The 25,212-nt window shown below is 44.5% G+C and overlaps 1 protein-coding gene and 1 pseudogene across 1 annotated transcript; one reads left to right on the top strand and one right to left on the bottom strand.

Annotated features, from left to right (window-relative positions):
* Positions 1 to 1,912: 1,912 nt before the first annotated feature.
* LOC121568440 lies at positions 1,913 to 4,323 on the bottom strand (annotated as a pseudogene).
* Positions 4,324 to 6,800: 2,477 nt separating this feature from the next.
* LOC121567368 (U1 small nuclear ribonucleoprotein A-like) lies at positions 6,801 to 9,951 on the top strand. The gene is made up of 7 exons (XM_045220953.1): positions 6,801 to 7,080; positions 7,456 to 7,533; positions 7,642 to 7,814; positions 7,957 to 8,139; positions 8,316 to 8,483; positions 8,666 to 8,754; positions 9,006 to 9,951. Exons 2-7 carry the CDS (start codon positions 7,461 to 7,463, stop codon positions 9,163 to 9,165), a joined length of 846 nt encoding a protein of 281 aa, XP_045076888.1. The 5' UTR covers positions 6,801 to 7,080; positions 7,456 to 7,460; the 3' UTR covers positions 9,166 to 9,951.
* Positions 9,952 to 25,212: the final 15,261 nt, after the last annotated feature.

Below are 25,212 nucleotides of genomic sequence, written 5' to 3'. Positions count from 1 at the left end.
TGAAATAACACATATGGAATCATGTAGTAACCAAAAAAGGGTTAAACAATTCAAAATATATTTGAGATTCTTCAAAGTAGCCACCCTTTGCCTTGACAGCTTTGCACACTCTTGGCATTCTCTCATCCAGCTTCATGAGGTAGTCACATGGAATGCATTTCAATTAACAGGTGTGCCTTGTTAATTTGTGGAATTTCTTTCCTTCTTAATGCATTTGAGCCAATCAGTTGTGTTGTGACAAGGTAGGGTTGGTAAAAGACCAAGTCCATATTATGGCAAGAACAGCTCAAATAAGCAAAGAGAAATGACAGTCCATCATTACTTTCAGACATGAAGGTCAGTCCATCCGGAAAATGTCAAGAATATTGAAAGTTTCTTCAAGTGCAGTCGCAAAAACCATCAAGCGCTATGATGAAACTGGCTCTCATGAGGACCGCCTCAGGAAAGGAAAACCCAGAGATACCTCTGCTGCAGAGGATACGTTCATTAGAGTTACCAGCCTCAGAAATTGCAACCCAAATAAATGCTTCACAGAGTTCAAGTAACAGACACATCTCAACATCAACTGTTCAGAGGAGACTGCGTGAATCAGGCCTTCATAGTCAAATTGCTGCAAAGAAACCACTACTAAATGACACCAATAAGAAGAAGAGGCTTGCTTGGGCCAAGAAACACGAGGAATGGACATTAGACCGGTGGAAATCTGTTCTTTGGTCTGATGAGTCCAAATTTGAGAATTTTGGTTCCAACCACCGTGTCTTTGTGAGACGCAGAGTAGGTGAACGGATTATCTCTGCATGTGTGGTTCCCACCATGAAGCATGGAGGAGAAGGTGTGATGGTTTGGGGGTGCTTTGCTGGTGACACTGTCTGTGATTTATTTAGAATTCAAGGCACACTTAACCAGCATGGCTACCACAGCATTCTGCAGCGATACGCCATCCCATCTGGTTTGCGCTTAGTGGGACTATCATTTGTTTTTCAACAGGACAATGACCCAACACACCTCCAGGATGTGTAAGGGCTATTTGACCAAGAAAGAGATCTATAAAGCCTATTCAGATCCATAAAGTGCTTTCATTTCTAAAACATATGTATGAAAATACCCTCAAATAAAAGGTGACATTCTGTACTGTCGCCTCATATGAAACATCTCACATTTTAGCTTCACTGCATATACAGAGGGGTCAGTACAGTATATGGTTCCTGTGAGCATTACATTATGGAATGACATAAAAGACCATGTCAGATAACTCTTATGTGTATATGAATATATATATATATATATATATATATATATTTGCGAGAGAAAAAAAACATATGGGGGATTGGAAGTGATGCAGACAATTACATTGATGGTAGTTACAATCTATCTGCAATATTAAAGCTGATCTACCCCCCTAAAAATAATAATCTTATGCATCATATCCAGAAACACTCATATAGACAACATGGTCACGTTTCAATGACATTTCAACTATTGACTACAGTAAATCTATGTTTATTCTGTTTGCACTTGGGGTTGCTTGGTAATCAGTATAAATACAGGTAGGTACAAGGTTCTCATCGTATGCAATATTACAGCCTGTTTGACCATGTGAAGTGAATCAAACATTTCAGTAAGGCACAGGGTCTATTCAGGTCCTGGAAAACAGGAGCCATAGAGGAGCCACAGATTTGGTAAAGTTCCACTTCACACTCTTCATTCTGATAAGTAGTAGACAGATAAGAACTGTCTTATGATCATCCTCTGGTGTCCTATAGAAGAAATGAATGCCAACCCAGAAAAACATCCTTAGACCCTTTCATCATGTCCTCTACTTACAGCATTATAGACTGTCATGCTTTCCTGTGTCCAGGCCAATGAGTCTCCATTCGTACCATAACAGTGTTCCAGGAGAGAAGGCCCATGATCACTGAGTCTGTCCCCCAGTGTGGAGCAACACGACCTGGCTTGCCAGCCCGGCCTCCACCCCTCCCTTGGGCACCACGTACTGGGTACCTTCCCAAGACCTCTGGGGATCTATCTCCCTCAGCTGGGCATTGCTTTGGGCCACCTTGTCCAGGCGCCACAGCTGGTAGCGCAGGCTCTTACCCTGCTTGGCCAGAATGTAAGCTTCTCTTGGGTCGTGCATGTGTGTTGCAGTCAAAGAGCTCCGGTCTAACCTGAGGCCACTGCCCAGTGTGCCCTGTGTTGGCATGGCTCATGGTTGAAGTCTTCGTCATAAACACATACAGTACACATCACTCATATACTGTATAATAAATATTTCCGGTAACATGGTATTTTGTTGTAAAATTACCACTACGTTACCTTAAGAACACCACCTATCAGTACCTAACTACCACTATCTGAAACAGACTAACTAGAGCAGATGTGTCACGCCCTGACTTATGGGACTCTAGTATGTTGAGTGAGGGTGTGGAGTTCTATGTTGTTATTTCTATGTTTACGTTCTAGGTGTTGTATTTCTATGTTTGGCCGGGTGTGATTCCCAATCAGAGACAGCTGTCGCTCGTTGTCTCTGATTGGGGATCATACTTAGGCAGCCTGTTTGTAATCATTAGTTGTGGGATCTTGTTCCGTGTAGAGGCTTGTATTGTGTTCAGCCTGAGGACTTCGCGTTACGTTGTTTTGTTCGTGTGTTTATTTTGTATAATAAACATGTATGCATTTCACGCTGCGGCTTGGTCTGACCCGTCCTTCAACGTACGTGACAGAAGATCCCACCAAACACGGACCAAGCAGCGTGCCCAGGAGCAAACACCCTGGACACAGGTGGGGAAGATGTGGTCTTGGGAGGAGATATTTGCGGGGAAAGGACCATGGGCGAAGGTAGATGCCCAGGCAGGAGAGGAGCAACGGCAACACAGAAGGCGCCGGCCGAGGAGGAAGCCCGAGAGGCAGCCCCAAGAAAAAAAAATTGGGGGGCTAAAGGGGTGGTCGGGGAGCGAGAGAGAAGAGCCCCGACCACTGCACCCGGTGGGTTTCCAGGTTGAGTCCCTACGACCATGGGAACAAGAGTGGGAACAGTTTTATACTGAGGAGTCGGAGGATGACGATGAGTTTCTGTTCTCTAACTCGTGGGGGCTCCCGGAGGAGGCCTCAATGGAGGAGGATTGCCGAGAGAGAGAGAAGGTCAGCTGCTCCACTCCGGAGCCAGAGCAGTCAGCTCCACCGGGGTCCAGTACAGCTCTGGTCAGCAGCTCCACTCCGGCGCCAGAGCAGTCTGCTCCTCCGGTGCCTAGTCCAGCTCCGGTCAGCGGCTCCAGTCCGGAGCCAGAGCAGTCCGCTCCACCGGTGCCCAGTCCAGCTCCGGTCAGCGGCTCCAGTCCAGACCCAGACGTCAGCCCCTCTCCAGGTTCGGGGTCTCCCACACCAGGGTCCAGACAGGGCTTGGTACATCGTGGGAGGAAGGAGAGGGGAAGCAGCGCGCCGAGGTCCAGACCAGACCAGGGGCGCAACGGGGAGGCTGAGAGAAGGTGGTCGTCATGCCCGGAGCCGGATCCGCCGCCGAGGCGGAATGCCCACCCGGACCCTACCCTGTTATGTCAGGTTTGTGCGGTCGGAGTCCGCACCTTTGGGGGGGGGTACTGTCACGCCCTGACTTATGGGACTCTAGTATGTTGAGTCAGGGTGTGGAGTTCTATGTTGTTATTTCTATGTTTACGTTCTAGGTGTTGTATTTCTATGTTTGGCCGGGTGTGATTCCCAATCAGAGACAGCTGTCGCTCATTGTCTCTGATTGGGGATCATACTTAGGCAGCCTGTTTGTAATCATTAGTTGTGGGATCTTGTTCCGTGTAGAGGCTTGTATTGTGTTTAGCCTGAGGACTTCGCGTTACGTTGTGTTTTGTTCGTGTGTTTATTTTGTATAATAAACATGTTTTTTCACGCTGCGCCTTGGTCTGACCCGTCCTTCAACGTACGTGACAAGATGGGTCCTTTCGAACAGCCTGAATGTGAGAGAGTATAAAGGATCCGGGATGAGGGCGGGTTGTCTGTCAGCCAGGTGTTTCAGGACGGCTGTAGAGTTGTCTCCACTCATCCCTCCTGACAGGAGCTCAGCCCTGCAGTCACACACCTCCTCTGCAAGCAGGGCCATGTCACTAGCTGAATCACACACACACACATTAGTCTCACTAATACAGTATAGCTCTGCTGGTGTTGTTGAGAGTATGCAGCATAGATGACTAAAGCATTACCCGAGAACATCTCCCCCTGTGCTGTGTAGGCTCTGTCCATCGCTGTCTGGACTACGGTCTCCATGGAAACACTCAGAGGGGGCTGTCGTAGGTGACCTACCATCCATAGAGCCACCAGATCACATCTACAGGTAAAAACACACACACCTCAGGCAGCGGTACGTACCTTAGGAAGTATAACGTCACCTTTAATGACAAAACTACCAACAAGAGACATCAGCTTAGGGAAGAAAGATTAATTCACACGTATTAGATCAGTGATTACTTAAAATGGAGGAAGGCTCCATTTTGAAAAGCCTAAATAAAGCTTTCCTTGACTTACTGTGGGCGTCTTGGATGAGGGAAGGCACATACTTGTTGAACAGCATCCACTGCAGGTCCTTCCTGAAACTACGTCAACCAGTAAACAGTCAGCCACACCACAAAACAGACTTTCTTACTGCCACCTGGTAACAAATGAGTTAGTGAACAATGCATATATCACAGTAGTATGTAACTTGGTCTTGGTGGAATAGCTCAGAGCATCATCTCTTTTCTTGCATTTGTGTTCTATTTGTAGTTGCAACTCCCACAGGATCACTACAGTGCTGCTTTCATGGACAGAAACGGTTCTAAACTGAATGCCCAGGTGCAGAACTTCCCCACCTCAGTGCACGGACTATAAAGGTGGAGAGTGTTACCCATTGTACGACTGATGACCCCATTCCATTCCATAATCTGTAGGCCCTATAAACATTTTGGACACACTCACCACAAGTGTGAACTGTGTAGACATTTTACATTTTAGTCATTTAGCAGACGCTCTTATCCAGAGTGAATTACAGGAGCAATTACGGGTTAAGTGCCTTGCTCAAGGGCACAGACAGATTTTTGGAATTGGATGGTGAACCTTCGCCCCAGTCTGAGGTCCTGAGCGCAGGTTTTCATCAAGGATCTCTCTGTACTTTGCTCCGTTCATCTTTCCCTCGATCCTGACTAGTTTCCCAGTCCCTGCCGCTGAAAAACATCCCCACTTCCCCTTTCACCGTAGGGATGGTGCCAGGTTTCCTCCAGACGTGACGCTTGGCATTCAGGCCAAAGAGTTCAATCTTGGTTTTATCAGACCAGAGAATCTTGTTTCTCATGGTCTGAGAGTCCTTTAGGTACCTTTTGGCAAACTCCAAGAGGGCTGTCATGTGCCTTTTACATACGGCTGGCCACTCTATCATAAAGGCCTGATTGGTGGAGTGCTGCAGAGATGGTTGTTTTTCTGGAAGTTTCTCCCATCTCCACAGAGGAACTCTGGAGCTCTGTCAGAGTGACCAAGGCCCTTTCCTTGGGCAGGCAGCTCTAGGAAGAGTCTTGGTGGTTCCAAACGTCTTCCATTTAAGAATGATGGAGGCCACTGTGTTCTTGGAGACCTTCAATACTGCAGAATAATTTGTTGTACCCTTCCCCAGATCTGTGCCTCGACACAATCCTGTCTCGGAGCTCTACAGACAATTCCTTTGACCTCATGGCTTGGTTTTTGCTCTGACATGCACCTTATATAGGCATGTGAGTGCCTTTCCAAATTTGTATTTGTATTTTATATTTATTTAACTAGGAAAGTCAGTTAAGAACAAATTCTTATTTACAATGACGGCCTACACCGGCCAAACCCAGACGATGCTGGGCCAATTGTGCGCCGCCCTATGGGACTCCCAATCACGGCCGGTTGTGATACAGCCTGGGATTGAACCAGGTGGTCTGTAGTGACGCATCAAGCACTGAGATGCAGTGCCTTAGACTGCTGCGCCACTCGGGAGCCCAAATCATATCCAATCAATTGAATTTACCACAGGTGGACTCCAATCAAGTTGTAGAAACATCTCAAGGATTATCAATGGAAACAGGATGAACCTGAACTCAATTTCGAGTCTCATAGCAAAGGGTCTGAATACTTATGTAAATAAGGTATTTCTGTTTTTTATTTTTTATAAATTTGCTAACATTTCTAAAAACCTGTTTTTGCTTTGTCATTATGGGGTAGTGTGTAGATTGATGAGGGAAAACATTTATTTACTCCATTTTAGAATAAGGCTGTAACGTAACAAAATGTGTAAAAAGGAAAGGGGTCTGAATACTTTCCGAATGCACTGTATGTTACACCATGACTAAAGTTGCAAAATACGTTTCTGAAATATGTGCAAATGACATGCAGTTTGATTAACACTCACTTTATTGCATGGCTGTTTTAGTTGAGTTTAGTAATGAGACGACTTGAAGTGCAGACCTGAGAGTTAGGACTAGTAGCTAGCTGAATAAAGCTACAATGTGGCGTTTTCTACAGTAAGGTTACAGAACAGAATACCTACTTAGCTAGCTACCTAGCAATAACAAAATAATGGAAAAGTACTTCATCTTTTGAACCAAATAATAGCTGTTTGAAACATACTGATGGCTCTCAAACTCAGTAGATTGCACGATGATTATATCATAAGGATATGTTAAAGCCTATTTCTTTAGATGTGTAAAAGTAAATCAATATGATTTACAGATTTGATCATCTGCGCAACATCTTCCTCTGGCTGACTTGTGAATGAGCAGCAATGTTACAAGTGGCGAGAGCGTCAGAAATGTAGAGCTATATATCCAATTATGTTAATGACGTGGCTAAAATAATCAAACGAAAAGCTGTTCTGGACAGGATCCGGAAATTACACCAGCCAATCAAAAGAGTTGGTTTTGTTAGCTATTAAGGCGTTGTAAGTCTGCTACGTTAGCTAGTAGCAAGCTCCAGCAGAAATAATAAAGCGCTTCTGTCTCCAGGGGTGGAACGGTGTTGGCTACACGTGTAGCTAGTTTCATTCATTTCTTTCGAGGCCGATTAGATTGTGCATCCCAGTACTGAAAGGTAAATTCAACGTCTCAATTATTATGTATTTGTCCATTTCACATATTTTCTAATTTGCAAGTTAGCTAACGTTACCAGTTTGGAACAATGATTGGAGATTGATGGCGTGCGTCAGCCAACTATATCGGTAGTAGCTAGTTAGCAGCTAACGTTAGCAAATTGTAACTAGTTAGTTTTCTTTTGCCTAACTAACGTTACCTGTGTACTTTTTCCATTATAAAACACTTGGTTAATGGTTGAAACTAGCTAGCTACCAACTTATTCTACATCTAGTAGCTAGCTACCTGCATACTTTAAGGAAGTTATAGGGCACTAACAGTAGCTAGCTAACGTTACCTCACCTTTTTTCTAAGTGAACAATTTGTTTTATTTCAGAGAAGATGGCTGCGCCGGATATGCGCCTCAACCACACCATATACATCAACAACCTGAACGAGAAGATTAAGAAAGATGGTTAGAGCTGGCTACCCCTTTTGCCCTCATGTCTGTATTTGTTTATCCATCAACCATTCAAATGGCTCCTTGCCTAAATATGTGTTGTTTGTACCCTTTGTCCCCCAGAACTGAAGAAGTCGTTGTATGCAATTTTCTCTCAATTTGGTCAAATCCTGGACATTTTGGTTGCCCGCTCCCTGAAGATGAGGGGTCAGGCCTTTGTCATCTTCAAGGAGGTCAACAGCGCCTCCAATGCCCTGCGTTCCATGCAGGGGTTTCCATTCTATGACAAACCTATGGTGAGCTACTGCCGATAACACCTTGGTACACATCAGCTAGCTTTTGCCTGACACATGTTTAGCTAGAGGATTATGATTCTCTAATATGCAGCCCTGTGTAAATAGTCCTGTTGTCATCAACTGTCCCTCTTTCTCGTCGCAGCGTATTGGGTACGCCAAAGGGGACTCTGACATCATCGCTAAAATGAAGGGCACCTACGTGGAGCGCGACCGTAAGAAGGAGAAGAGGGCGAAGGTCAAGGGCCCAGAGGCTGCAGGGGCCAAGAAGGGTGTGCCAGGAGCCCCTGTAGTACCTATGGGCCCTGGAGTTCCAACACCCATGCCTGTAAGTGTTGTACTGTGAGCCTGAAGAGACAGAGCCACGTTTGTAGCCACTGTTAGCCATTGCGCTTAACATGTTTCCTTTAAGACATGTCTATCTAAAATGGCGTGTTATTCCATGTGTATCGCTAAATGATAGTGTGGCTGATTTCATTGAACATTCTTTTTGTTTTTCTGAAGGGAATGCCACCCATGAGCGGGGCTCCTCGTATGATGCCAATGCCAGGGCAGCCCCTTTACATGCCCCCGCCAGGCATGATGCCACCTCCAGGGATGGGCCCTGGGGGAATGCCCCCTGGTGCCATGCCTCCGGGTGGGATGATGCCAGGTCAAATGCCCCACGCCCAGGTATGGATCACGTGTGTTAGTGAGTTTATCGGTGATAGTTTGTCTTGTCAGTGCCCTCTTTATTAACTAAACTTCAGATCTGTTTAGTGGAACACTGTAATCATGAGTTTGCTTGTCATTCATTTTACTCTATAATCTCACTAATTTAAAATATTGATAAATGTAATCTTCCTTACCTCCAGGTCGCAGAAAACCCTCCCAACCACATCCTGTTCCTCACCAACCTCCCAGAGGAGACCAACGAGCTCATGCTGTCTATGCTCTTCAACCAGTTAGTACCTCTTCATTTTATTCTCCTATACTCCTTGGTGCAGTGTGAAAATGTAATGTTTATTCTTCCATGTTCCGTAGTATTGGAATATCTGTTCTGTTTTCAGTTTCCAGTATTGTGGTTATGTTTAACTACTAGTGTTTGTATATGGGGAGATTTAACATGTTGACAAGTATAGACCCTTGATGTGTGTGTCTTTAACAAGTCTGCTCCGAAGCTCTGTCCTGATGTTGACTGTATTCCCACTCCAGGTTCCCTGGGTTCAAAGAGGTGCGTCTGGTGCCAGGTCGCCACGACATCGCCTTTGTGGAGTTTGATAATGACGTGCAGGCTGGAGCTGCCAGGGAGGCACTACAGGGCTTCAAGATCACCCAGACCAACGCCATGAAGATCTCCTTCGCCAAGAAATAATACCAGAGAGCTCTTGAGTGGTTTTAAATCACACACACACACCAGAGAGACCACCTCACCTTAAACTATACCAGCACAGAGCTGACTACTAACCTGTCTTTTGCCAAGAAAGCACAGTGTGTTACTAGTCCACACACCCTTAAGCTCCCCTCCCATGACACATCTGTAAGCTCCCATACATCCTTACACGTTTGTGGTGCTGCTCCGCTTACAGATTGACATTAGAATTCTTTCAGCCTCTACCAGAAGGTAAGGAGTGGGGATTTGATGATCCCCTTCATCACCGATGCTTATAGGAGAGCAAGTATTTTTATCGTCTTTCATTTTTTAAGTTCAGCTTAGATTTTTTTTGTAATTGTTATGTTACTGCCCTTCCTGTGATTGCATACTCATTTAGAATAACTGGGGATGACTTGCCTTGTATCTGATAGTAGGTTACCAACGGTTTAGAGCAGAGACGTAGACATAGAGGTCAGCATTTTGATGATTGCAATGCTGGCACTAGGCATGAACGCGATAACATATAAGGACTGTATTGGTATAGTGATTTGGTGCCAACATTAAGGATAGTTAGCTGACATTTTCATATCCATAGCTCTGGTTAAGAAAAACTGAAAGTATCAGTCAGTTTCTGCACCCATTCTTGGAGGATAAAATCTGGTGTATGTAAGTATATTTTCATTTTTTACCGTTTGTCTGTTATAAAGCATTGCACTCAGGGTCTGTTTCGTCCAGACATTGTACCTGGAGCTTTTCTGTTTGATTAAAACATGCTTTTTATAATGACTAATGCTGTACGTGTTCCTTTCTGCTTTTATGTCTAGGAGACACCAGGGGCTGTATGGACGGGTTGGTTGTTTAGCAACAAAACTGACGCCTGCACAGATATGGGGCAAAACAGGCTGGGTTGGCTTAGATTGTTGACAACTATCTATATTTTGTCTCAATGTTTATTGAAAACATAAATACATTTGCACAATGTGTACTTGTCTCTCAAATATATTGTTAATGTTGGTTAACTAGCGAATTTGTGCCATATTAGCGTTGACATGAAATCAGTAAAAACACCTCCAAACAAGATAAAACTAGCTGAAATATATAGAGATATATACATCTATAGTGATTCAAACAGCCTACTGTAACTTCATGAACATCTTATACTGAACCAGTGTTTCAGTATCAAAACCACTACTATGGCTGCAATGATGATTAACACCCTGATGAGGGCAGTGTTCAGTGTTTTCTATGGCGTGTCTAACCACATTGAGTGATAGAGGACTCTAGTGCCCAAAAGCCAGTTTCAACTGGGTGGGACTTCCTGTGGGTTAAGGAAGGATAACATTTCATCCAGTTTATCAGCAGGGATCAGCCCATAGAGAATGATCAAGGCCTCTAGTGGCCAAAAGGCTGTATTAACATGTCCAGCGCCATTGAGGGCTTCCACCATTTTAATGTAGTCAACTGGGTGGGACTTCCATCTTCATTGGCTGATCACCCCTGGTGACCCTGTTGGAGACATGTCTTCCATCTCTATGGATCAGCCAATGAATTTACTTGTGAGCAAACCTTCCATAACTGCCGGTGGCAGTAAATCGCCAACCATGGCTTTATACCTGTTCAAACAACTCACTCCAGGTGGCAATATGTACCCTTTCAGTTTGTTTACCATCTATTAGAAGTAGAAAATTGACTATATCAAAATGGAGATGCCCATGCTCTCACAGACACTATAATGGGACAGATACAATGTTACGTCCTCTAGCCCTCTATGTGTCTAACTAACTAATGCAGTGAGAAATATTACGCTTTTCCCAACATGTTGCAGACTGGTGGGACTGTAGTCTAAACTTTGATTTGGCCTCTTGTCTGCACTTTTGCAAGAACTTGAGTTTGTGCCCTCCCCTTGATAATACTGCAATCAATGAAAACATTTTGGGATAACGTTTCCATTTGATTATTATAACCTATAAAGTAATTTGATTTCTTTCTTTCTGGAGCATTGTGTCATAATCGAATGGCTCTGAGCTACCACGTAAATCATCATTGCTGACTCACTCCCTGCCCTGTCTGGCCTCAGCCACTGCAGTTTCATCTAATTTCTACCATGAATCAGACCACAATGTCTGGATAGCCCATTTCATCAATGCTATTTTCCCTTTGTGCTCAATTCATTTAAATACGTTTTGGAGATTTAATTTAAAACATTTCCTCTTTGAATGTCTTTAGCATTGATTGTGCCTGTGAGTGGATGGGCGGTGAGCATATAAATCAGCACAATCTACTTTTTCATTTTTTCAAATTGCCGCTGTCTTGGAGCTAGAATTGGGATCATGTATACTGTGCTAATGCCAATCCCCAAAAAAGAGTAACGGAGAGCACTGTACAATACAGCGAATTTAGCAAATTAGGCATTTGTGGTAAGTACATGGGGTTGCCATCTTTATGCACCTTCACCATTATGCACTTTTTTTTACTTTCCCAGAGTCAGATGAACTCATGGATACCATTTTTATGTTTGAAGGAAGTTGAAGGTTGTTTCTGGAGCTATTGCTAGCTGTTCTTGTAGACTTCCAGTCATTGCGCTAACACTATTAGCATTGGCTCCAGAAACTACCTACAACTTTCTACAAACTGCACGCATTGGCATAAAAACAGTAACCATGATTGATTTAATTTATTACATAATTAAAAGCAGTAGACTGCTCCAGCCAGAGACAACATTACATACATGTAAAAATTATCAAGGATAAAAACATAATAAAGGTCGGAGGCTTATTTCCATTGTGGTCCTCATCAAGTTCACCTGACTGGGTATATAGAAAAAAGGGCTTAGTTGTCAAAATGTGGTTTTATGCCTTTAATGACCGCTGATCTGAAAGGTCTCGATAGGAGAAAGCAATATTAAATGTAGCTGCGTCAGCAATGAGCGCGGTTCACAGGATGACAGAAAGGATAGAAGATCAGTTGAATAACAAAGCAAACACTATCATGTAGGAACTATCTTCCTTTATGTGCAATCAGTGAAAGCATGATCATGTTTATCTCAATACTACAAGGATAACACATATGAAGTTTAGTCTAGTGCTGTAGATTGGTTATCTTTGAATGCAGCAGGTAATCTTCTAAGCACATATAAATAAGGTTTACATCCCAGATTTCATGGCCCCATGTCCATCGGTTCAGCCCTTATAGCCCTATAAGGTGCCATCTAGTGGTGTAGTGTGGCCAATTTGAATGCAGCAACTAATCATTCTCAAATTAATTAGAGGCTAATTCATTGAGTATATATACTACATCTGGAGTCAATCTGATATATGGGTCATGAGAACATTTAAAAAAAAGTATTTTTAGCATTAGCATATGTGCTAACGTGCATCCATAGGTACAGTGCAGCCATATTTGAATGCAGCAACAATTTATAAAAACCATTAAAGACTGATGTAGTGAGTCTAAATACAAAATCTGGAGTGAATCTGACGCATTCAAATATGAGGAGAAGATGATTGCAGATGATTTTGAGCATTAGCGTTACATATGCAAAGAATGTTAATAGTTTCCTTATTTTTTTTAGATATCAATAACTTTATTCAGGGTGGTTCATCTTAGGAATGTCCATGATAGTGATTTCAAGTTGATAGGCCACTGGGAAGTGGATTTACAGTGGTTTCAATGGAAATATGAAATATGATTTTTTATTTGTCATTAACTCAGCCATCTTTTGACCAATCCCTTCGTTTTTCACAAACTTAGTTAAGACATGTACCTTGGGCCTACATTCCAATTTGGTGTTATTTGGTCCTATAGGTCATGAGAAGAAGACTTTTAAAGTAATTTTACCATATTTTAGCATATTAGCGTGTGTGCTCATATGAATCTACTGGTAGGGAGAATTCAGAAAGAGGGGGACATGACATAAACTGGGATATACAGTACCAGTCAAAAGTTTGGACACACCTACTCATTCAAGGGTTGTTCTTTATTTTTACTATTTTCTACATTGTAGAATAATACTGAATACATCAAAACTATGAAATAACACACATGGAATCATGTAGTAACCAAAAAAGTGTTAAACAAATCAAAATATATTTGAGATTCTTCAAAGTAGCCACCCTTTGCCTTGATGACAGCTTTGCACACTCTTGGCATTCTCTCAACCAGCTTCATGAGGAATGCTTTTCCAACAGTCTTGAAGGAGTTCCCACATATGCTGAGCACTTGTTGGCTGCCTTTCCTTCACTCTGCAGTCCAACTCATCCCAAACCGTCTCAATTGGGTTGAGGTCGGGTGATTGTGGAGGCCAGGTCATCTGATGCAACACTCCATCACTCTCCTTCTTGGTCAAATAGCCCTTACACAGCCTGGAAGTGTGTTTTGGGTCATTGTCCTGTTGAAAAACAAATGATAGGACCACTAAGCACAAACCAGATGGGATGGCGTATCGCTGCAGAATGCTGTGGTAGCTATGCTGGTTAAGTTCAAACATCCCCACACCATCACACCGCCTCCTCCATGCTTCACGGTGGGAACCACACATGCGGAGATCATCCGTTCACCTACTCTGCGTCTCACAAAGACACAGCGGTTGGAACCAAAAATCTCAAATTTGGACTCATCAGACCAAAGGACAGATTTCCACCGGTCTAACGTCCATTGCTCATGTTTCTTGGACCAAGCAAGTCTCTTCTTATTATTGGAGTCCTTTAGTAGTGGTTTCTTTGCAGCAATTCGACCATGAAGGCCTGATTCATGCAGTCTCCTCTGAACAGTTGAGATGTGTCTATTACTTGAACTCTGTGAAGCATTTATTTGGGCTGCAATCTGAGGTGGAGTTATCGCTAATGAACTTATCCTCTGCAACAGAGGTAACTCTGGGTCTTCCTTTCCTGTGCCGTTCCTCATGAGAGCCAGTTTCATCATAGCGCTTGATGTTTTTTGCAACTGCACTTGAAGAAACTTTCAGTTCTTGAAATTTACCGGATTGAATGACCTTCATGTCTTAAAGTAATGATGGACTGTCGTTTCTCTTTGCTTATTTGAGCTGTTCTTGCCATAATATGGACTTGGTCTTTTACCAAATAGGGCTTTCTTCTGTATACCACCCCTACCCTTGTCACAACACAACTGATTGGCTCAAATGCATTAAGAAGGAAAAAAATTCCACAAATTAACTTTTAAGAAGGCCCACCTGTTAATTGAAATGCATTTCAGGTGACTACCTCATGAATCTGGTTGAGAGAATGCCAAGAGTGTGAAAAGCTGTCATCAAGGCAAAGGGTGGCTGCTTTTTAGAATCTCAAATATAAAATATATTTTGATTTGTTTAACACTTCTTTGATTATTACATGATTCCATATGTGTTATTTCATAGTTTTGATGTCTTCACTATTATTCTACAATGTAGAAAAACCCTTGAATGAGTAGGTGTGTCCAAACTTTTGACAGGTACTGTATATATATATATATATACAGTGTCCTCCATAATTATTGGGACAGTGACACATTTTTGTTGTTTTGGCTCTGTATTCCAGCAAATGATACAACTTCTGAGGACCAGCGGGGACCGAGGACATGACGTGTCCCTGCCCGGTCTCAGTCGTGGCTGTGCCCGACAACATTGCCGGGGCTGGAGAGGCAATATAGTCACACCCGATGGTCAAAGTCACAACTGGCAATGGTGCTCGGGCCAAAGGGACAACTTCTTGCTGCTGTCCTCCATATGACTGTCCCATGTTCTCCACGGCAACCTGTTGAAGAGGGCTCCCCTGACAGGAGGAAGCCCGGGATCTGGTCTTCTGTTGCATAATGCAAAGAAGACTGTATATTCTGCTCAATATAGGCAAAATGTGCTTCCTGTACTCCATATGACGCATTCAGTGATGTCCACAGCGCTGCAACTCCCTGGTACTCCAACGTAGAAGAAGAATCCACACGCTGGGTTGTTGGGGATGCGGCTGTACCTGGTGCTGTGTAGTATCCCACAGGTGGAGGAGAGGGGCCATAGGATCCATGCTGCACGGTAGGCAGGCTTGAGGCTCCCATAGGCTCCAGAGAGGGGGTATAATCCACATGGTAGTAGTTCACTGAATACCCTGGAGCCATACTCCACTGGACCGCAGGTGGGCAGTGTGGAAAGTACCCTGTGTGGTCTCTGTGGGCCGTCATGCTGTAGTGGTGTCAGCAAAGTCGGATTATTTGTTGCGATAGCAAACGTAATAAGATGTTGGTCCGATAGTCCAGGATTATGAGGAAAAACATTTAGATCCACAGTATTTATTCCACAGGACAAAATTAGATCTATGTTGGATAGATGTCAAAACAGGTTACAGAAGACGGAAATGCAAAAAGTTTCCCACTTATTCCGAAATTACCCTATAGTGTGGCCATCTTTGTTCAAACTCTTTAGGGACTATTGTGTCCAAAGACCACATTTGGAGTGAATCTGACTTTTAGTCCATGAGAAGACGATTCTTTATGATTATTTTAAGCATTTGCGTTACATAGTCAAAAAGTGAATTGCTAATAGTTCCCTTTTGGTTCCATTCTTTTTGACCAAGTTGCTCATGGCCTCTAGTTTCTGTGTGCCAAATTAGAAAAAAGGTTACCAATCTATGCTTTAGTTATTTGATCATGTCAAAAAGAATGAAGAATTCAGATATTAACAATTGGTTTCACAGCTTTGCTGTGAACCCCTAATTAAACACTATTAATTTCATAGCACTGGGAGCTAGCCAGACAAGGCCTTTTAGGGGTATTTTTAGCACTCCTGTGGTCACTGGCTTTTTACTGGTGTCCTACTGTCAATAAATCATTAGTTTTCTTTCCAGGACAGCTTTGCTCCCACAAAACTATAAACGTTTCACTGCTCTCTGTCTGTACCGGTAGCTGTTTAAAAGTGTGTAGTTCATGAAGTGTCTTAAGTGGTTGTGGTTGAATTTGAGGTCATTCCAAGGCAACATCAACCATGTTTTGCCTGTGATTATGACACATTTATGTTTATGAACCATACTAGTTACCAAAGTTTGTTTATTCATGAGTTAGAATTGGTGGACCCATGATTTTTCCCTGGTTTAGTCAGAACAGGCCTTAAAAAGATAGTGGAGAGTAATTGCTAGTCAAGAAGGAGCACCTTCCCCTCTCCAACTGGATTTAAGACGGGAGAGCAGAGTGACTTGTGAATTAAGCTTGAAAGGGTTCATTTAGGTCTGTACCATCAACTGTATCCAGTGCAAACAAGGGCCTCCTGTTGTCGACTTCTACTGTTCCCTGAATAATTGTCTTTAGGTCAGCTCTACAGTGTACACAACATGCTTATTCTTCTGCAGTTTCCCAAGCCTTTCCACACTCCCTTATTTTGCCTTGAGAAAGCGCTGACCTTAGCCGCTGGGGCACTGTGTGTGTGTGTATGTGTGTCAGTGTCCCGTGCTCTTGGCGACATGCCTAGTGACTCGCTATTCACTACACTGGGATCTTTCAGCCGGGGAACTGAGGCAACTTATCCGCCGTCTGTGTGGGACATCTCCAAGCACATCTACGTATATTAAGATTAGAACATCAATAGCACTCCAAAGACAATAAACAGTTTATGCTAACCCTGAATTAAGTACATCACTTTTTTATGTTTAAGGGGTGTTTACTGTAGGCTACTCCTGTCCTGTTGAAGGATCTTTCACACAAAGCCTACTGCTCATCTCTGTATGGCTTGCTGCGTCACTGGTTGGCCATCACTCACTATCCGGAGCACATCTATCTGTAGATGTAGCTCTCTTCAAAGCACTCTGGCCATTCTCATGCTTTGACACTTAACAGTAAACTGGCTACTGTGATTGTGCACATTTGTTATTGCTTTGAAGTAAAGTAGCCTATGAGGTTATTGAACGGTCATATAGCGACAACTAGGCCTATTATAAGGATAGCCTAGATCCTGTTGAAAACAGCCTCCAATGATGCATGGACCCTATATATACATCCTTAATTTGTGCCAATGAAATGTCCTAAAACGTCATCAGTTAGAACTACTATGTGGTTAAAGTCGTGGATAGTTTGGGGCCCCTTGATGATCTCTCATTACTTATGTATGTGTCATTAAGACGGTCACCATCAGATGGCACCAATCACCCAACCACTAATGTCAGGTATTCAAAGCAATTACCGACCAAGTCGCTCTGTACATCAAGCTGCCAGTGTAGATGATAACAACAGGCCCTTCACTCTTCACAAGGTGCCAATATAATGTAGAATCAACCTGCAGATCGCTTCATTCTGGAGAGAGGGAGTGAGGGTGGGAGGGAGGGAGGATGATTGAAATTCAGCACATGTCTCGGGGTCACTGCTGCTCTATGCTAATGAGCGCTGCATGCTTCAAGAGCCCTCTGTTCTGTCCATGGGTCACGGCGCAGCGCGGGGCAACGGAGATACTAGGCCTACTGGTTGCCAGGGGCGTCAGCGTAAGCAACAAGTCCATCCCTGCTCTCACAGAGAAGGGAGGGAAAGAGAGGGGGAGGACCGGGGTCACTAAAATTGGCTCATTATATTTCAGGCATGAAGTGGACACATTGTCCTGTAGTCTTGGTTCCAACGGACGCGCGGACAGGAACTAGATGGACAGTGGAAAATATTTAGTGGAACCAGTGCCAAAATGCAAAAAAACGCAGCCCACACTTCTCTTTCATCGTATGCTTCTCATCCATTTGTATAAAATGTATTCAATGTCAAGATGGCTACATACAGCATTACCTTTATGCACATACAGGAAACCGGATGCTTTGGGTAGTTGACGTGACACCCCTTTTTTTTTACCATGATGTCAAACACAAATATAACAACTTAAATTGGCTAAAATTGTAATAGCCTATAATACTAAAAGCATTTTTTTTTTACTTGGATCATGAGTAAATTTATGCAGTGTATTATTTTTTTTCTAACAATTTTGAACCCAACGTGACAATTGTCCAATGGTGTGAATGTCCCAGGTAAGGTGGTGGAACTTTGAACTTAAGTAAATTAATTTAAAAAATGAATAACAATCCCTTCACCTATTCTTTTAGTTATAACACAGAAATGTATTTCAAGAGAGTCTATTCACGACATTTCCAAATAGTTCTGATTGATTAAGCAATGTCCACTTGGTGTGTGACACAATTCTGTGATTAAACAGCAAGCCAGCATTTGGGCATCATTGCACCGGGAAGGGTTCTCTTGCAAGAAGGAAGTAGAGAAAACATGGCTGGAGCACATGGCATGAACAGGTTGTAAGCTTTATCAGGAATATTTAGCAAAATATTGCATGTCTCTGCCAATGCCATAAAAGGGGTAAATTTCTTCGTCCCTTGGTGTGACACTTTTTCAATGTACAGTACCAGTCAAAAGTTTTGACACACCTACTCATTCAAGGGTTTTTCTTTATTTTTACTATTTTCTACATTGTAGAATAATAGTGAAGAAATCAAAACTATGAAATAACACACATGGAATCATGTAGTAACCAAAAAGTGTTAAACAAATCAAATTTTATTTTACATTTTAGATTCTTCAAAGTAGCCACCCTTTGCCTTGATGACAGCTTTGCACACTTTTGGCATTCTCTCAACCAGCTTCATGAGGTAGTCACCTGGAATGCTTTTTCCAACAGTCTTGAAGGAGTTCCCACATATGCTGAGCACTTGTTGGCTGCTTTTACTTCACTCTGCGGTCCAACTCATCCCAAACCATCTCAATTGGGTTGAGGTCGGGTGATTGTGGAGGCCAGGTCATCTGATGCAGCACTTCATCACTCTCCTTCTTGGTCAAATAGCCCTTACACAGCCTGGAGGTGTGTTTTGGGTCATCGTCCTGTTGAAAAACAAATTATAGTCCCACCAAGCACAAACCAGATGGGATGGCTTATCGCTGCAGAATGCTGTGGTAGCCATGCTGGTTAAGTGTGCCTTGAATTCTAAATAAATCACTGACAGTGTCACCAGCAAAGCACCCCGCACCATCACACCTCCTCCTCCATGCTTCATGGTGGGAACCACACATGCAGAGATCGTCCGTTCACCTACTCTGCGTCTCACAAAGACACTGTGGTTGGAACCAAAAATCCCAAATCTGGACTCATCAGACCAAAGGACAGCTCTCCAACGGTCTATTGTCCATTGCTCGTGTTTCTTGACCCAAGCAAGTCTCTTCTTATTATTGGTGTCCTCTAGTAGTGGTTTCTTTGCAGAAATTCGACCATGAAGGCCTGATTCACGCAGTCTCTGAACAGTTGATGTTGAGCTGTGTCTATTACTTGAACTCTGTGAAGCATTTATTTGGGCTGCAATCTGAGGTGCATTTAATTGCCAATTTCTGAGGCTGGTAACTAATTAACTTATCCTCTGCAGCAGAGGTAACTCTGGGTCTTCCTTTCCTGTGGTGGTCCTCATGAGCGCTAGTTTCATCATAGCGCTTGGTGTTTTTTGCGACTGTCACGCCCTGGCTCTGGGGACTATGTTATGTTGAGCCAGGGTGTGTAAGTCTATGTTTTGTATATCTAGGTTGGCCTGAGTGACTCCCAATCAGAGGCAACGAGTGTCAGCTGGTTGTCTCTGATTGGGAGCCATATTTAACTATCGGTCTTTTCACTTTGTGTTGTGGTTTCTTGTTCCTTTTGGTTTGTGTGTATCGAAGGACTTCACGTTTCGTTCGTTGTTTTGATCGGGTGATCTGTTTAATAAATAATATGTACGCATTCAACGCTGCGCATTGGTCCTCCTCCTTAAGCGAACGTGACAGCGACTGCACTTGAATAAACTTGAAAAGTTCTTGAAATGTTCTGAATTGACTGACCTTCATGTCTTAAAGTAATGATGGACTGTCGTTTCTCTTTACTTATTTGAGCTGTTCTTGCCATAACATGGACTTGGTCTTTTACCAAATAGGGCTATCTTCTGTATACCAACCCTACCTTGTCACAACACAACTGATTGGCTCAAACACATTAAGAAGGAAAGAAATTCCACAAATTAACTTTTTACAAGGCATACAGTGGGGAAAAAAAGTATTGGATTGCGTCCTACCTGACCGGTCGCTCCTACCAAGTGGCATGGCGAGAAGCTGTCTCCGCACCACGTGCTCTCACCACTGGTGTCCCCCAGGGCTCAGTTCTAGGCCCTCTCCTTTTCTCCCTATACACCAAGTCACTTGGCTCTGTCATATCCTCACATGGCCTCTCCTATCATTGCTACGCTGACGATACACAACTAATCTTCTCCTTTCCCCCTTCTGATAACCAGGTGGCGATCGCATCTCTGCATGTCTGGCCGACATATCAGTATGGATGACGGATCACCACCTCAAGCTGAACCCTGGCAAGACGGAGCTGCTCTTCCTCCCGGGGAAGGACTGCCCGTTCCATGATCTCGCCATCACGGTTGACAACTCCGTTGTGTCCTCCTCCCAGAGTGCGAAGAGCCTTGGCGTGACCCTGGACAACACCCTGTCGTTTCTCCGCCAACATCAAGGCGGTGACCCGATCCTGCAGGTTCATGCTCTACAACATTCGGAGAGTACGACCCTGCCTTACACAGGAAGCGGCACAGGTCCTAATCCAGGCACTTGTCATCTCCCGTCTGGATTACTGCAACCTCGCTGTTGGCTGGGCTCCCTGCCTGTGCCATTAAACCCTACAACTCATCCAGAATGCCGCAGCCCGTCTGGTGTTCAACCTTCCCAAGTTCTCTCACGTCACCCCCTCCTCCGCACACTCCACTGGCTTCCAGTTGAAGCTCGCATCCGTTACAAGACCATGGTGCTTGCCTATGGAGCAGTGAGGGGAACGGCACCTCCGTACCTTCAGGCTCTGATCAGTCCCTACACCCAGGCGAGGGCATTGCGTTCATCCACCTCTGGCCTGCTGGCTCCCCTTCCTCTGCGGAAGCATAGTTCCCGCTCAGCCCAGTCAAAGCTGTTCGCTGCTCTGGCACCCCAATGGTGGAACAAGCTCCCTCATGACGCCAGGACAGCGGAGTCACTCACCACCTTCCGGAGACATTTGAAACCCCACCTCTTTAAGGAACACCTGGGATAGGATAAAGTAATCCTTCTACAAAAAGTATAATTGTAAAGTGGTTATCCCACTGGCTATAGGGTGAATGCACCAATTTGTAGTCGCTCTGGATAAGAGCGTCTGCTAAATGACGTAAATATGCCCTTGAGCAAGGCACTTAACCCTAATTGCTCCTGTAAGTCGCTCTGGATAAGAGCGTCTGCTAAATGACTAAAATGTAAATGTAAATGTAAATGTATTTTGGCCCATTCCTCCATGCAGATCTCCTCTAGAGCAGTGATGTTTTGGGGCTGTCGCTGGGCAACACGGACTTTCAACTCTCTCCAAAGATTTTCTATGGGGTTGAGATCTGGAGACTGGCTAGGCCACTCCAGGACCTTGAAATGCTTCTTACGAAGCCACTCCTTCGTTGCCCGGGCGGTGTGTTTGGGATCATTGTCATGCTGAAAGACCCAGCCACGTTTCATCTTCAATGCCCTTGCTGATGGAAGGAGGTTTTCACTCAAAATCTCACGATACATGGCCCCATTCATTCTTTCCTTTACACGGATCAGTCGTCCTGGTCCCTTTGCAGAAAAACAGCCCCAAAGCATGATGTTTCCACCCCCATGCTTCACAGTAGGTATGGTGTTCTTTGGATGCAACTCAGCATTCTTTGTCCTCCAAACACGACGAGTTGAGTTTTTTCCAAAAAGTTATATTTTGGTTTCATCTGACCATATGACATTCTCCCAATCCTCTTCTGGATCATCCAAATGCACTCTAGCAAACTTCAGACTGGCCTGGACATGTACTGGCTTAAGCAGGGGGACATGTCTAGCACTGCAGGATTTGAGTCCCTGGCGGCGTAGTGTGTTACTGATGGTAGGCTTTGTTACTTTGGTCCCAGCTCTGCAGGTCATTCACTAGGTCCCCCCGTGTGGTTCTGGGATTTTTGCTCACCGTTCTTGTGATCATTTTGACCCCACAGGGTGAGATCTTGCGTGGAGCCCCAGATCGAGGGAGATTATCAGTGGTCTTGTATGTCTTCCATTTCCTAATAATTGCTCCCACAGTTGATTTCTTCAAACCAAGCCTGGTGCAGGTCTACAATTTTGTTTCTGGTGTCCTTTGACAGCTCTTTGGTCTTGGCCATAGTGGAGTTTTGAGTGTGACTGTTTGAGGTTGTGGCAGGTGTCTTTTATACTGATAACAAGTTCAAACAGGTGCCATTAATACAGGTAACGAGTGGAGGACAGAGGAGCCTCTTAAAGAAGAAGTTACAGGTCTGTGAGAGCCAGAAATCTTGCTTGTTTGTAGGTGACTAAATACTTATTTTCCACCATAATTTGCAAATAAATTCATTAAAAATCCTACAATGTGATTTTCTGGATTTTTTTTCCTCAATTTCTCTGTCATAGTTGACGTGTACCTATGATGAAAATGACAGGCCTCTCTCATCTTTTTAAGTGGGAGAACTTGCACAATTGGTGGCTGACTAAATACTTTTTTTCCCCACTGTACTTGTTAGTTGAAATGCATTCCAGGTGACTACCTCATGAAGCTGGTTGAGAGAATGCCAAGAGTATACAAAGCTGTCATCAAGACAAAGGGTGGCAACTTTGAAGAATCTCAAATATAAAATATATGTTGATTTGTTTAACACCTTTTTGGTTACTACATGATTCCATATGTGTTATTTCGTAGTTCTGATGTCTTCACTATTATTCTACAATGTCGAAAATAGTAAAAATAAAGAAAACCCCTAGAATGAGTAGGTGTGTCCAAACTTTTGACTGGTACTATATATATAACAATAATAATACTTTTTGACATTTGAAGTATAAAAAGCTATGAAAACATGTTGTGGATGGCTGTACTGTCATATGGATGGCTGTACTGTTAACAATAAGACCCAAAATGGACCGTACAGCCTGAGATTTCCAACAGGGTGACAACTGTTTTCCTTGGTGTGAAATGAAGATGGTGTCACACCAGAGGAAATAGCTGTCAATCCAGGGGACAGAAACATGAATAAACGTTTATAATTACTTTAAATCAAATAAAACTTATTTGCATTAAACCTATTTGTATCCTGTTGCACCCCTCAGCACCCGTCAGCACCCCTACTTCCTGCGGCTATGCAGACGGGGTGTCACACCCTGATCTGTTTCACCTGTCTTGTACTTGTCTCCACCCCCCTCCAGGTGTCACCCATTTTCCCCATTATCCCCTGTGCATTTATACCTGTGTTTTCTGTTTGTCTGTTGCCAGTTCGTCTTGTCTCGTCAAGCCTACCAGCGTTTTTTTGCGTACTCCTGTTTCTCTTTAGTCCCTGTTTTCTAGTTCTCCCAGTTTTGACCATTCTGCCTGCCCTGACCCTGAGCCTGCCTGCCGCTCTGTACCTATTGACACTGCCCTGGATTACTGACCTCTGCCTGCCCTGACCCTGAGCCTGCCTGCCGTTCTGTACCTTATGGACTCTGCCCTGGATTACTGACCTCTGCCTGCCCTTGACCTGTCATTTGCCTGCCCCCTGTTTTGTAAATAAACGTTTGTTATTTCGAACTGTCTGCATCTGGGTCTTATCCTGAGGTCTGATAGTACGAACTGGCCATGACTGACCCAGCACACTCGGACCAGCTCCGCAATGCCGTCTCCTCCCATGGAGCCACCATTGGGAGACACGAGGAGTTACTTTGAGGTCTTATGGAAGGATTCCAGACCTCACAGGACGCCATGATGTGCCCTGAATACATTACAATTCCGGTGAGGCAGCCGGCCACGACAGTAACCTCCCAGTCCCTCAGTAACACCGCTGTCAGCAGTGCATCTCTCCAGGCCACCCCAGCTTCCCGAGAATCCCGCTTACCTCCTCCGGAATGCTTCGCTGGAGGGTCAGGAACATGTCGGGCGTTTCTCCCCCAGTGTTCCCTAATTTTCGAGCTGCAGCCCTCGTCCTTCCCCTCGGAACGCTCGAAGATAGCGTATCTCATCTCTAATGGCCGGGAGGGCTCTCGCCTGGGCTACGGCCGTGTGTTTCAGCCTGGAGGAGTTTGTGGCTGAGGTAAAGAAGGTTTTTGATTCTCCGTTGTTCGGAAGAGAAGCTACCCGGAAGTTACTCCAGCTTCGCCAAGACTCCCGCAGTGTGGCGGACTATGCTGTTGATTTCCGCACATTGGCTTCCGAGAGTGCCTGGAACCCGGAATCCCTGTTCGACATGTTCCTTTATGGATTATCGGAGGAGGTTGAAGACGAGCTCGCAGCCCAGGAGCTGCCTACGGATCTCAACTCGCTCATCGCCTTGACCATCTGGATCGATGGGCGGCTACGGGAACGTAGGAGGGAGAGGAGGTCTGATTCTGGTCCCAATTGCTCGCCCAAGGTTCCCACCTTGTCTCTGAGGAACCCCTGAAGTCCCCGGCGTCTACGTCCCGAGAGAATCCGAGCTTACCCGAGTTCCCCCGAGAGTCTCCGAGGTCTGCCGACTCGCCTCTTCCAGAGCCGATGCAACTCCGCAGAGCTAGGCTGTCTCCAGCCGAATGCTTACGCAGACTTAACACCCAGAGTTGTCTGTATTGCGGAACTGTCAGTCATTATGTGTCTACCTGTCAGTAGGTATGAGTTCTCTGGTGGGCCATACAGATAATTGTTATTCTCCCCTTACTCGCACCCCTCTCCATGCCATCCTGCTGTGGGGCGACCAGTCGAAATCTCTCCGGGTTCTCATTGACTCTGGGGCCAAGAGTTTCATGTATGCTACCCTGGTGTCTGAGCTGGGCATCCCCACTCAGCCACTTTCCATTCCCATGGACGTTAGAGCACTGGATGGGCGCTCTATAGGCAGGGTCACCCACAATACTACTCCTATCCACCTGCGTGTGTCCGGGAACCACAGTGAGTCAATACAGTTAATGCTCATCAAGTCTCCTCAGGTTCCTGTGGTATTGGGGTTTTCTTCGCTCCAGCGCCACAATCCCCTTATCAACTGGACTGCTGGTACTATCATGGGCTGGAGCCCGTTCTGCCGTGCCCAT

This window comes from Coregonus clupeaformis, chromosome 6 (assembly GCF_020615455.1).
Source record: "Coregonus clupeaformis isolate EN_2021a chromosome 6, ASM2061545v1, whole genome shotgun sequence".
Classification (NCBI taxonomy): Eukaryota; Metazoa; Chordata; class Actinopteri; order Salmoniformes; family Salmonidae; genus Coregonus; species Coregonus clupeaformis.
This window is presented reverse-complemented; position numbering and strand designations above follow the sequence as displayed.

Excerpts from the sequence above, each read along its gene's own strand:
- LOC121567368 (XM_045220953.1), top strand. The coding sequence starts at position 7,461 with ATGGCTGCGCCGGATATGCGCCTCAACCACACCATATACATCAACAAC. Across the intron at positions 8,484-8,665 it reads GTCAAATGCCCCACGCCCAG|GTCGCAGAAAACCCTCCCAA; the intron begins GTATGGATCACG and ends CCTTACCTCCAG. Across the intron at positions 8,755-9,005 it reads CTGTCTATGCTCTTCAACCA|GTTCCCTGGGTTCAAAGAGG; the intron begins GTTAGTACCTCT and ends TTCCCACTCCAG.